The 14268-nt window shown below is 40.4% G+C and overlaps 1 protein-coding gene across 3 annotated transcripts in view; it reads left to right on the forward strand.

Moving 5' to 3' along the window:
- The first annotated feature begins 868 nt into the window (after positions 1-868).
- SLC9A8 (solute carrier family 9 member A8) overlaps positions 869-14268 on the forward strand; it is a 129470-nt gene continuing 116070 nt past the window's right edge. For 2 of the 3 annotated variants that reach the window (XM_069072391.1, XM_069072392.1), the window contains exons 1-3: positions 891-1048; positions 3371-3549; positions 6822-6902. In XM_069072391.1, coding sequence (XP_068928492.1) covers positions 1023-1048; positions 3371-3549; positions 6822-6902 — 286 coding nt within the window. In that variant the 5' untranslated portion in view covers positions 891-1022. Of the gene's footprint in view, positions 1049-3370; positions 3550-6821; positions 6903-14268 lie in introns of all 3 variants that reach the window. The other variant, XM_069072393.1, reaches the window with a different exon arrangement.

Genomic DNA, 14268 nt, shown 5'->3' on the forward strand with positions numbered 1-14268 from the left:
AGCAGGGGGAAATGATAGCCCTGGAACACAGGCCAGTGAAATGCTTCAGGTTTCTTTCCTCTGGTTCTTCAACTATAACTTCACAATGCCTGGTAGCAACGGAACTAGCTTTTGCAATGCTAAGACTGGGGCTCAGTCAGTACCTGTGTGACCTTAGATTCTTTATTTTTTCTTCTCCAAGCCTTAATTTCCTTATTTATAATAAGGTAAGGTGGTGAACAGAAAGAATTACTTCTAAAGATCCTTCCTAGTTCTATGAGGTGAGATTGTGAAGTGCCAGGGTCAAGGTCACTGGCACCAAGGATCGGGGTTTTATATAAATTAACCCTGCCTAAGGCCCTCCCCGGGTCGTACACGGTACAGCCCCCGGCCCGGAATAGCAACTCCTGAACAGGAATGAGCAGAGCCCCCCTCTCCCCCCAAGCTTTCCTCCCTACAGCAAGGTTAATCAGCAGAGCCTGTCCGAGGTGGAAGACGACAAAGAGGAGGGAGATCCGCTCGAGCTAATTAGCAAGAGAAGCTCTCTGCATCTCATGGCGTGGACGGGAGCCGTTGAATTTCGGAGCCGTGCAGACCTGGGTTCAAATAACACCATGCTGACAAATAAACTCGTCAAGGTGGAAGCCGTTTGTGCGGGAGGAGTTTGGACGCCCAGGACAAAATGAGTGAATCACAGGTCCCGGAACATGGCTTTCCCCTTAGTATCACTCAGTGACTAGCGCATCACCAGGTCAGAGAGGACGAAGAAAGAATTGAAGTAACCCCCACGCCCTAGGAAGCCTTCCCGGCAGCCACGTAATACCCGACAGTCACGTGCCCTCCCCGGGTCTCCTATTCCTGTGACCCCACCCCCACCAGCCCCACCAGAGAGACGAACGGAAGGAGAAGCCGCATTCTCCGGGCCCCGCGCCCTCCCACATCCGGCTCCCCGCCTGGTACCCCGCCCCCCCCACCGGAAGCCCGAGGCGGCCCGCTAGCCCCGCGCTCCTGCGGGCTCTCGGTGGCCGTGGCGGATCCGCAGCATGGGGGACAAGATGGCGGAAGAGGAGTGAGTGGGATTTCCGGGCGGCGGTGGGGCTGTGGGCCCCCAGGGTGGGGGTGGGGCCCCCGCCGGGGCTGGGCGGTCCGGCCGCACCTTCAAGCCGCCTTCCCGCCCCCCCCCTCCCCTCCTCACTATGGCTCTTGAGCTGATGCCCGGGGCCTGCAGGCGGCGACCCCGCCCCCCACTGCGGACCCTCTGTAGTCCATCCAGAAGACAGGGTCGAGGTCATCTCCTACCACACCGACTTTTGACCAATGTGGAAATTGAGGCCTTCTGGAGAGGGAGCCTTTTCCCGAAACCTGCTTCAGTGCCCCCCCCCTTTTTTTTTTTTTTTCAGAAGGCCCCGCCCCCTTTTCAGAGGGAAATGGGGGTAGACCTCTAGCCTGGTTCCTGGAATGGAGCAGAGGCACCTCCACGGGCTTTCCTCCTTTTGACCACGCTTGGCCTCAGAGGCCTGACCTGTTTCAGAAAGCGACCTGCCCTAGTCATAGTGACCGAGCTGGTAACCCCCAGCTCTAGAGTCATGAAGATCTGGTTCAGATCCAGCCTCCGACCCTTACCTGCTGTGTGGCCCTGGGCAAGTCACTTTAACCTCATTAAAGTCTTAGTTTCCTCAGCTGTAAAATGGGCAAAATAATGACACCTCCACCTTCTAGTATTGTTGTCAGATTTCAGTGGGATACTGTATGTAAAAAGTGTTTTGGAAACCTTAAAGCCAGCGCCAATCTGTACAGACTATTGTTATTGCTACCCGGGCTAGGGCATTCTCCTTTACAGATGGAAACGAGGGCTGAAGAGACGCTGCAGTATGAACACAATTCTCTGTAGCATGTGAAGGTTTAAGAAGCTCTTTCCTTGCCTTGGCCCTGTGGTGTAGGCAGTGAGAAATAGTTGTGGAGTGTTAATGGAAGGAATAATAGAGGCTGGCACTTAAACAGCTCTGGTGCTTTACAGATTTATCTCATTTTATCCTCCCCACAGCCCTAGGAGGTAGGTGCTATTATTATCCCTATTTTAGAGTTGAGACAAATAGAGTTTAGGTGATTTGTTCACAGGCCCCACAGCTACTAAATGTCTGGGATTGGATTTGAACTCAGGTTTCCCTTGACTCCTGGCTCAACACTCTTATGCACTGCTGCCACCTGGCCGATTTGGAGTTGTAGAACTTGGGATTCCTGCTGAGTCCAAGTTGTGCTCTTGGCAAATCACTTAATTTCTTTGGACCTCATTTTCCTCATCATCTGTAAAATAAAGGGGTTGATTTCTGAGTTTTTCTGCTCCAAGTCCTATGACACTGACTCAGAGTATAGTGTTATTGCCTTTTTATAGGTGAGGAAACTAAGATTTGGGCATAACTTGGCCAAGGTCATATGGCTCTTACTTTCCCTGGGGGATTAGATTGAAGCAAGTCTTACTCAGGGAGCAGAATTTTTCCCATTTCACTCCGTTCATTACAACTACATTTCCAAGCAACTTGTGTACTTGCCAGTGGACAATAAGTAGCAGACGCATGACTTGAAACCAGATTTATGAGATGAATTTCTAAAATATCCATGAATACAACATTGATGTCATTTTTTATATCATAGCTTTTCAGTTTTGTCTTTGTAGTGTGGAGACATTCTGTGGGGAGTCTGAATAGACCTAGGAAATCAAAACACTCCAGTTTTCTTTCTTTGTTTTTCCCCTCCACACATGGTTGGTTATGCCCGTCGTGGTGATTATGGCCAATGGTATAATGATAATAGGTTGCGCTTTTGAGCTACTTTAGTAATATTAAGTCATTGACATTTACATAGGGCTTTACAAATATCCCATTTTATCTTTATAATAGCTCTGGGAGGTAGGTGGTTTGGTTTTTTTTTTTTTAATCACCATTTTACTGATGGAGAAACTGAGGCAGAGAGAGGTTAAGTGACTGGCCCAAGGGTCACACATACAAATAAGGCCTAATGCTCTTTCTTCTGTTCCACTAGCTGTTTTTATCTTCTAATTTGGTGGTTTCTTAGGCTGCCTTAAAAGTACCTTCGTTATGATGATAAAATGGCATCACCCACTACTTGTATAACCTTGGGCAAGTAACTTTACCTTTCTAAGCCTCAATTTCTTCAATTTTAAAATGAGAAGATTGGGTTAGATGACTATTAAGATCCCTTCCAGTTCTAAATCTATGACTGTAGGATGTTGTAGTAGGTAACTATTAGAGCTGGACAGTATTAAAGCTTGTTCTTTTAACTGTTTATTTAATAGTTCATCACTATATGTGTTTATGCCTTAGAGAGAGGCATTCTTTCTTTATCTAACTGCTTCAATTGTGTCTTCTGTCAGGTTCCTCAACACAACCCACGAAGGTCCCAATATAACCCTACATACCACCTTGGCCATCACTACCAAACTGGTGCTTCCAACTCCCGCCAAACCCATCCTTCCAGTTCAAACTGGAGAACAGGCTCAGCAAGAGGAGCAATCCAGTGGCATGACTATATTCTTTAGTCTACTTGTTTTAGGTGAATGTTATTACTTATTTGAAATACTGTATATTGTGCCTGCATGGAGAACACTCACATTTGTTCTCCCTTGCCCAGTTGTCCTGCCATTTAGTTTTCTCTACTAACATCACTGAAGAATGATGATCTATTCATAACCTGTCACTTATTTTCCTTTATAAAACATTGCTTAACCTCCTTAAGGCATCTTTAAATGTGTGCTTACTGGGTATCTTGAAGCACAGGTAGAAAGAGATGATTCAGAATCCTTATTAAAACAATACATGACTCTTTAGCATCAAGAATGAATTGTGAGAGAGTTGAGTTAGGTAGAATAATGACACAAATTATAGTTTGACCCTGGTCTGAAGAGAAAATATCGTAGCCTTTTGGTGGCTGCGGAAAGGCAGAATTTTAAATTATCTCCATTCTTTAGTGCTTTGTTTATATTTCTAACTATCTCACATTCTTTTAGGAGAGTGCAAGGCCAGAATGGACATCTTTTGTTGGGCTGTGCTCTGGGTGCTACATTTCAAATAAACGTGAACTGTCTTTTTGTTCATCATCACTATATTTCAGAAATGTTTTGAGTGTTGGTAATATAATAGTTTTATTTGAAAGCTTAGAATACAGATACAAAATGCCTTTCTGTGTTCTATTTGGATTTAATAAACACTGATGGCTTTCTTTTTGTAGATCTATTTGGATAAAATTCCTTGGGTAGTAATTAAGTAATTTAGGAGATCATTTTTGTTGCAATACAGCATGCAAATGGAAAATAATTCCTATCTTGATTAGAAAAGATATTTTGTAATTATACAGAATATACAGAATTGTTATTACCTGAAATCTCCCTTGGAGGCCAAAGGAGGGTCATTATTATATTTAATGTTGTTAAAGAATATAAAAGAGGGCTCAGAAGAAAAGATATTTTTTGTAAACATTATGCATATCCCTCATTTTTCCCCCTTAAAAAAGATGGAGGTGGGAAAAGGAGGTGGAATTTTAAGGTGGACTTTTTTAATAGTAGCTGTTTTTTATCTGTTCATTGAATTGAATATTTAAGATGAGCTTGTGCCAAAGAGCACAAAACAGGTTTCTGCAGTCTGCTGATGAATCAGAACAAAAGTCTGCTTGGGTTTCATGTCTTCCTTGGGTTTAATTTGTAAGGTGCTACTTTTCTGCTTATCAACTGGGTTTTGTTTTTTTTGTGCTTATTTGTTTTGGGGTTCTGCTTCTTTTTACTTGTGTTCTCCACAAACAGTTTATGAATTTGGGTCTCTTTTTCAGCTTCCTGGAATGCTAGTAGGTACTAGTAGCATAGATTAAGACTTTTTAAGTGAACTAGGAGAATTTTATCTTGGGTCTCTATTTGTACAATATATCTATTTACTTCTCATCAGAGGTTCAAATAATATGCATCTAAGGTCTTAAAAAACAATGTCCTACATGAGGTGATGTGTCATTGCACTAAATTCATGAGCTGTAATGTATGGAAGGAAAATAGGACATTTTAGCACAGGCAGTGAAGAGCGAGTCTTTTTATTACAGAATATAGACACTTCTCACCTTGTATGGCACCTCCTTACCCTTAACTCCTACTGTTTAAATTGACTAGAAGAAAAATAGCAAGGTCTTTTAGTGCCCTTGATCACTGTGGGTTACAAAGTATGACGAGGAAATGAAGGTAATTTGATTGTGAGTAAGCTGTGGCTCATTAAAAAAAGTACAGTTGGCATGTGCAGTCTTTTACTTTTCACCAATTTATAATTTGTTTCTAGGGATTTAAGGATTGTCAAAATTGTAAGTTTGAGCACATATCTATAGGTTTTCTTAAGTGTCATAATTCAATTTATAGATTTACTCTTGACACTTGAAATCAGTGATTAGCAGTCTATACTGATTTTTTTTTTTTGCAGGGGTGAAGGCAGGGCAATTGGGGTTAAGTGACTTGCCCAAGGTCACACAGCTAGTAAGTGTTAAGTGTCTGAGGTTGGATTTGAACTTAGGTCCTCCTGACTACAGGGCTGGTGCTCTATTCATTTAGACACCTAGCTGTAGCCCTTACTGATTTCTTAGAAGCTTGGACCACAGCAGTGTATGTGTACCATTTTTATGACTTTTGTACTTAGTAATGATTAATACTTTTCCTGTAGAAACTTTTTTTTAAACTGGTAAAAAGTAGTGGAGATTGTTGGAACTGACAAGTCAATGCTTAATATTATTTTTGTGATTACTTTTTATGTTTGTGTTTATTAAATAGCGTTGGGAAATTGAGAGTTGACAATATAGTGTTTGTGATCTAGCATTGATTTTATATTGGATTTATTAAATTGATGATACTGATTTAGAGTATAACAATTTCTAACATGAGTAAAGCAAAGATAATGCCATGACCTGCCTGACATGGTTAGTAGCCATTTCATTAGAAACTCATTGAGCACTGGCATTAAATTTCGTTTTGCTGAGTTAAGAAAAAACAAACAAACAAAAAATCCTCTCATTACTCTACTAATTTGAAAATAACATTGATCACCACCAAGACCATCAATCTATAATGAACTTTCAGGTCTAATCATTAATGTGGTTGAAAGTATTACAACTAATCCAAAGAAGAATTGTAATTACGTTTTTAAGCATTGGGAGAATTTCACTTTGAGAATTATTGCAGTGTTAACTTGTGGGATATATAAAATGCATGCTTACTTATCTCCCCTCTTCTTTCCCTTTGGTATTAAAATTGCAAAAATGTCATTTGATATGGGTGTCAGGAACCAACTTTCTGATTATTTCAGTTTTCCTTAGTTAAAAATAGGGAGATCAAAGTAGGATTATTTCTAATAAGAAGATGCCATATAATATGGTAGAAGAATATCTTTGCTTCTCTATATCCTATTACAACTCTATTTACTTAGATTTTAGTGGCCAAGTAATTTTAAGTTAGGAATATGTTTACAACTTTTAAAAATCACTATTCTATTAGTTAGTTCATAACCTGTCACTTATTATACATTATGTGATCTCTTTAAAGTGAGATCTCTTTGAAAGGAAAAAATTTGTATACACTGAAAAATAGCACTGATTATAGACTTCACTTAGATTTAATATAAGCCAGATTTTATGGGAAAATGCAACCAATGTTGAGACCAGAATGGTAGTTTTGATCCATTCCAAGGAATTTAAAAAAACATTAAAAATTATATTTTTTCTATTTGACTAGATTTTTAGTTGCCTTTAAATGATTTCTAGGAAATGGAAAGTTTTAACACTGTTTTTTTACTTCTCTTGCATAGCTATTTGCATCATATTGGTGCATTTGTTGATCAGATACAGACTGCATTTTCTGCCAGAGAGTGTTGCAGTTGTCTCTCTAGGTAAGTGGTTAAAATATGGTTAAATTAAAACTATTCATGATGTTAATTCAGTTTAAATTGATGACCTTTTGGAGGGGAGGACAAAACCTGTGATTTCATTAGTGTAAGGAACTCCTGGTTTAAAAACCTCTCTCCTCTGTAGGTTAAAACCTTAGAGCATTATTTAGGGTACTGAGATATTAAATGATTTGCCCATGATCACACTATTAGTATATGTAAGATGCAAAACCTGAACTTAAAGTCTTCTTGACTCAGGCCTTCTATTCATTGTGCCACTATGCTGCTTTTGATCAAACCCAGTTAATTTGTAGAATTCTTAAGTTCTATTGCTGGAAAGGACCTTGGAGTCTAACCTTCCCTCTTTGTATAAATGAGGAAGCTGAGGCCCAGGAAGAGAAGTGATTTATCTAGTGTCCCACAAGTGAATTGATAGCAGGACTGGTATTGGAGCCAAGTTTGGTGTAGTGTAGAGAGGAATGAATTCAGGTTCAGGAGAGATGAGTGTGAATCCTTCTGACATTTATTAGTTATGAAACCATCAGTTTCCTTATCTATAAAATAGACATAGTGATAGGAATCTTAAAAGGTTGTTTTTGAGATCAAATGTGATAATATACAAAATTTCACAAATTTCAGTTGTTTTCCTTCTCATACTTTTCATTGTCATGAGTTTACGAACACCTGATTCCTTCCAAAGGCACTGCATCTGTGGTCAACATACCTAGTACTGGGTGCTCCTTTCAAGCCCCTCAAACGTACTGGGACAGGTGGAATAGACATACTCCTTGCTTCTCATCCTATTTCCAGATCTCTCTGCTACCATAACTTAGTACAGTCAGTTCTGCTATAATTTGACATGTGTATTCCCCAAAAGTACCATACTATGCGCAAATTTGTACAGTGAAAACCCCAGAACTTGTGAGGAAAATGGGGTTGGTGGTCCAGCACTCAAAAATTTCATCAGTGGCTCATAAAAGAAAGACAGGAACCTAATAAAAATAGTAGTGCAGTTTTATATATGTTAAATGGTTAAGAAATACATAAATGTTACAATAAATAGCAGCAGCATCTTTGACCTCAGTCTTCAGCCTCTGGCCCAGGGTTGAGTAGGCTAAAACTCTGGGCTTAGGTGGGGGAAGGGGTTTGAACCATCAAACCAGCTTTCTTCTACCCATACCTCTTACTGCACCAGGAAATATACAATAAATGTAGCATTTTACTTTGAAAAGGGCTTTGTTGTTTTCTTGTGGAAGTGAACATCAGAAGGATTGCAGCTTTATGAGTTATTGGGAAATGCAGTTTTCTGCATTCCCAATGTTTCTAAAGTGGACCTGATTATATTTCTTATTTTAAGTGCTCCACTCTTACCTGTCTATATCGTTATTTTAATCATTAACCTCTAGGTCACCCTCCTTTCTCCAGGAGTTCAGTACCTGCCTCATAGGCTTCTTTGTCTCAACTTTGGTCTTTGTACTGCAGAGACTTCAAAATATACTGATGTTTCCTAAACATCCTGACATTCTCATTCCTCCTTTCCTACTCCTGTGACCTATGAGGGTAGGTATAACTTTGAGTTCATTACACATAAGTGCTGTTACCATGATCTTGAACTCTTAAATTCTCCTGTCTGATCATATCTTCCTGTCCTTTTTTCTTTCTTTCTTAAGGTAGCTAAATGGTTCTGTGGATAGAGCTCTGGGCTAGAGTCAGGAAGACCTGAATTAAAATGAAGTCTCAGACACTTCCTAGTTGTATGACCCTGGGCAAGTCATTTAATTTCTGCCATCCTCAGTTGTAAAATAGGGATAATAATAGCTCCTACCTCCCGGGGTTGTTGTGACAATGTTTGTAAAGTGCCTAGCACATAGTAGGTGCTTCATAAATGCTTCTTTCCTCCTACTTCCCTCCCACCCCCGGGTTTTTTTTTTTTGCTTTTTTTTGAGGGCAATTGGGGTTAAGTGACTTGCCCAAAGTCACACAGCTAGTAAGTGTGTCAAGTGTCTGAGGTTGGATTTGAACTCAGGTCCTCCTGACTCCAGGACCAGTGCTCTATTCACTGTGCCACCTAGCCGCCTCTCCTCCCCTTCTTAAAACTATTCTTTGTTATCACTTGGACCTTCAGGCCCTCTGTTCTAATCTGTTCCTATTCCTCTAGTTTATCATCCCATCTCTGGCCTCACTGTCCTCCCTTTGCAACCTTTTGACTTTCTAATATTTTGTATGATATACCTAGTCAGCAGGGTTGTGGTTCTTTCTCTAACTTCATTCCGCAGCCTGTAAGGCTTCAACCTCTTCCTATCAACTGGTTCCTTTCCTGTTACTTTCAAACATGCCCTATTCTCTCCCAACCTTAATGACCCTCTGCTTGGCCACTGTTTACTGTGTTCTATGATCTCATCCCCCTTGTCCTTTTACTGTTTTCTATGTTCTTACTCTTGTGTTGCTTTCACATATGGGTTAAGTCACACCCTGTGACAACTGAATGCACTGTTAATTTATGTTATCTAACCTCAGTTGTACATTCACTGATACAGGACAGTCCTTTTGTTTTTTTCCTAGTTAAAATTCTGACACATTCTCCTATCAGACCATAACCTGTTATCACTTCTTTCCTTATGCTTCACTGCTCCTATAACTTCTTTGCCCTCATCAAGTGCTTTCTCAGGCCATTACCCCTGCTCAGACTTAGTTTTGCTTCCTCTCCAACCTCAAACCATTAGTTACCTATTTCCACCCTACACTGTTCTCTTGAATTTCTTACTCCCCTTCTTTTTGTTACTCTTCCCTTGCCAAAACTCAGCCCTAAATTACTTCTACCATCTGCTTCTTCCGCTTCTATTCACAAGTTGCTGAATGAAGCTAGAGGAAGAACCCTGCTGACTAGGTACATTACACATTCATGTTCTCCAACTACAGCTGGGCCCTCACTGCAGCTAGGCATTTCTTTTGTTCCTCCCTGATTAATTCCCTCACTTACTCCTTAGAGAAACTATTCCAAACCTGCTCTTTCCTCCTTAACTCCTCACCTACTCCTCCCTCTCTCACTCAGCTGAGGACTTTGCCTTTTGATGAAAAACATTGAAGCCATTTGATGTGAACTCTCTTTTTTCATCAACTCAAAATCTCTTGACATCATCTTCCACTCTTTCCTTTCCCTCCAGTTTCTGTTGAAGAGGTGACCATTCTTCTTCTTCTTCTTCTTCTTCTTCTTTTTTGGCCTTTTTGGAGGGCAATTGGGGTTAAGTAACTTGCCCAAGGTTACATGGCTAGTTTTTTTTTTGTGTGTGTCTGAGGCCGGAACCGAACTCAGGTCCTCCCAACTCCAGGCCAGCGCTTTCCTCACTGTGCCACCTAGCTGCCAGATGACCATTCTTCTTGCCAAGGCCAGTCGCTCTAAACTGGCATTTGATGCCCCACTTCCATCTTCTCCAGCAGATTGCATCATCAGTTATGTCCCCTCCACCATCTTCAGCTTCTTCCTATCAGCTGGTTCCTTTCCTTCAAACATACCCAAGTCTCTTGTAGCCTTATAAAAGCTACCTCACAAAGCCACTGTCCTATATCTCTTTTCCCTTTCCCAGTCAAACTCCTTGAAAAAGTTGTCTATACTGGCTTCCTCTACTTCTCCTCTCCTCAGTTCTCAACCTTTTACAATCTAGTTTTTGATCTCATTGCTCATCTGAAATTACTGTTTTCTTCTTTTTTTTTTTTTGGTCTATATGGTCTAGACCTTTCCCTCCTATTTCTTTTCTTTTTTTAAATTTTTAATTAAATTTTATGTTTATTTTTAGTTTACATAATTCATTTCCACAAGATTTTGAGTTAGAAACTTTCTCCCCATCTTTCCCCTACCCACCATTCCAAAACAGTGATCCCACTCTATACCCCTTCCCCCAATCTGCTGTCTGCTATATCCTTCCCCATGCACCCTCTGACTTTCCTCTGGGAAAGATGGATCTCCACACCCCAGTGCCTGTATATCTTATTTCCCAGTTACATGTAAAAAAAAATACTACTAATATATATTTTTTAAACATTTGATTTTAAAACTTTGAATTCCAGATTCTTTCCCTTCCTTCCTTGTCACCCACCCTTACTGGGAAGATAAGCAATTCAATATAGGTTGTACATGTGTAGCTATGCAAAACATTTCCATAGTGGATATATTGTGAAAGACTGACTATATTTCCCTCCATCCTATCCCACCCCCCACTTGTTCTATTCTCTACTTTGACCCTGCCCCTTTTCAGAAGTATGTACTTCTAACTACCTTCCCCCTCAATCTGCCTACCCCTCCATCATCCGCCCTCTCATCCCCTTTCTCCCTACTGTCCTGTAGGGCAAGATACCCTCTTTAGTGTGTATGTCATTCCCTCCCCAAGCCAAATTCAATGAGAGTAAGGTTGACCCATTCCCTTTTGCATTCCTGTTCTTCCCCTCCATTGTGACCATTTTCCCTTGCCTCTTCTATATGAGATAATTTACCCCATTCTTTCTCTCCCCATTTCCTCATTATATTCCTCTCTCACCTCTCAATTTCACGTTTAAAGTATCATCCCTTCCTATTCAATTGATCCTGTTCCCTCTGTGTATACCTGTATATATACACACACTCACATATGTATTCATATGCCTGTATACCCTCCTATATAGACATATATATGTATGTATTTCCATTCCCTTCAACTATCCTCATACTGAGAAAAGTTTCATAAGTTACAATTATCATTTTCCCATGTAGGCATGTAAATAGTTCAACTTGGATAAGTTTCTTATGATTTTTTTTCCCTGTTTACCTTCTCATGCTTCTCTTGCTTCTTGTTTCTGAATGTCAGATTTTCTATTCAGCTCTGGTTTTTTCATCAAGAATGCTTGAAAGTCCTCTATTTCATTGAATAATCATATTTTCCCCTGAAACGTTATGCTCAGTTTTGCTGGGTAAGTGGTTCTTGGTTTTATTCCCAGCTCCTTTGACCTCTGGAATATCATATTCCAAGCCCTTTGATCCTTCAGTGTAGAAGCTGCCAGGTCCTGTGTTATCCTGATTGTGTTTCCACAATATTCAAATTGTTTCTTCTTGGCTGCTTGTAATATTTTTTCCTTAATCTCAGAACTCTGGAACCTGGCTATAATATTCCTAAGAGTTTTCTTTTTGGGATCTTTTTCAAGAGGTGATTGGTGGATTCTTTCAACCTCTATTTTGCCCTCTGGTTCTAAAATATCAGGGCAATTTTCCTTGAGAATTTCTTGAAGGATGATTTCTAGGTTCTTTTTTTGATCATGGCTTTCAGGTAGTCCAACAGTTTTTAAATTATCTCTCCTGGATCTATTTTCCAGGTCAGTTGTTTTTCCCATGAGATATTTCACATTGCCTTCTATTCTTTCATTTGTTTGGATCTGTTTAATAGCATCTTGATTTCCCATAAAGTCATTAGCTTCCATTTGCTCCATTCTAATTCTGAAGGAATTACTCTCTTCAGTGAGCTTTTGAAATTCTTTTTCCATCTGGCAAATTTGGCTTTTTAAGGCATTCTTCTCCTCATTGGCTTTTTGAGCTTCTTTTGCCATTTGAGTTAGTCTATTTTTTAAGGTGTTGTTTTCTTCAGTCAGGTTGTTGACTCTCTTTTCATGATTTTCTTGCAACATTCTCATTTCTCTTCCCAATTTTTCCTCTACTTCTCTTATTTGGTTTTCAAAATCCTTTTTAAGCTCCTCTATGGCCTGTAATCAGTTCATATTTTTCTTGGAAGATTTTGGTGCAGGAATTCTGACTTTGTTGTCTTCCTGCCATTTCATGCTTTGATCCTTTTTGTCCCCACCAAAGGAATCTAAAGTCGGATTGCTGTGCTTGCTTTGTGCTTCCTTTGCTTACTCATGTTGCCACTCAGTTACTTGACTTTTGAGCTTTTTGCCACAGTAGAACTCTGCTTCCAGAGAGGAGAGGTTTGTCCCAAATCACTGGGGTTTTTGCAGCTGCTAGAGCTATTAGTTGGGTGCCCTCTCTGAAGTTTCCACAAGCTCTGGCATCTGGTCACACACCCTAGGACCTTCATCCAAGACAGCAATCCAGATCCAAGCAGGTTAAAGCAAGAATGATTACCCCTCAGACTGGTTGCTTGGTCCCTACAATCTGCAGGCCAAGAGCTCTGAAGCAACCATGCATGATCGCCACACCTCAGCCGCTTCTCCCTCCAGGGGCAGAGGCCAGACCATATTCTTAGACCCACCGTTCCCAAAGTCCACACTGATCTTTTACTTTGTCTTTGGCATTTATGGGTTGATAATTCTGGAAACCACCACAGCTACTGGTGATCCATTCTCCCAAAGTGTCTCCAGCCTTGGCTGGTTGGGGCCACCCTGAGGCTAAAACAGTGGGCTTATTTGAGGCTGGGCTCTGCTCCCAGCATGCTGTGATGGACCGTTCCTGCCGGCCTGCTAGGCTGCCTTCAACAGGAGATTTGTTTCTCTCTGTCACTTAGTAGGTTCTGTAGCTCTAAAGTTTGTTTGGAATAATATTTTAGAAGTATTTGAGGTGGTTATAAGGGGGAGCTCATGGAGTTCTCCTGCTTCTACCCCACTATCTTTTCTCCACCCCGTTTTCTTTTTTGTTTGCTTGTTTTTTGCCAAATTTTTTTGGAGGGCAGGGCAATTGGGGTTAAGTGACTTGCCCAAGGTCACACTGCTAATAAGTCTTAAGTATCTGAGGCCAGATTTGAACTCAGATCCTCCTAACTCCTGGGCCAGTGTTCTATTCACTGTGCCCCTACCCTTTTCTTTAAAAACAAGTTTTATTGCTTTCACTACCTTCTGTTTTTGCATTGCCTAGATTTTCCTTTCTCTCTGTCCCTTTCTCAGAAAGTTGTCCCTTATTACAAAGGATTTACAAAAGAAAACAGGAAGAAGAAACAAATTCCACAAAATCAATTAATGCATTGAAAAATCTGATGTTATATATAGTGTACTATACCTTTTGACCCCTTACCACAAAGGAGTGGGAGGCAATACAGTCTCATATCTCTTCTTTATGGCTAAGCTTATTCTTTTTAATGTTGCAATATTCATTTGTGAATGTTTTTTGGTTGTTACTCTATTTACATATTGTAATCATTGAACATATATCTATATATCTATAAATTTCCGGATTTGATAGTCTTTTCTCGTCTAACCCTATTACCTGTCTGCTACGTTTGCTACTGTTGACTGCCTTCTCCTGGATACTGTATTGTCTCTGGGTCTTTATTATACTAACTCCTTCTTAATTTACTTTTCTGATCCTTCCTTAGTTTTTTCATTATCCATGTCCTACCCCCTAACTGTAGATCTTCCCCAAGATTCTGTCCTGGGTCCTCTTTTCCCTCTATACTCT

Source organism: Petaurus breviceps, unplaced genomic scaffold (genome assembly GCF_028583685.1).
Source record: "Petaurus breviceps papuanus isolate PSGF00001 unplaced genomic scaffold, PetGlider_PUasm1.0 90847, whole genome shotgun sequence".
Lineage (NCBI taxonomy): Eukaryota > Metazoa > Chordata > Mammalia > Diprotodontia > Petauridae > Petaurus > Petaurus breviceps.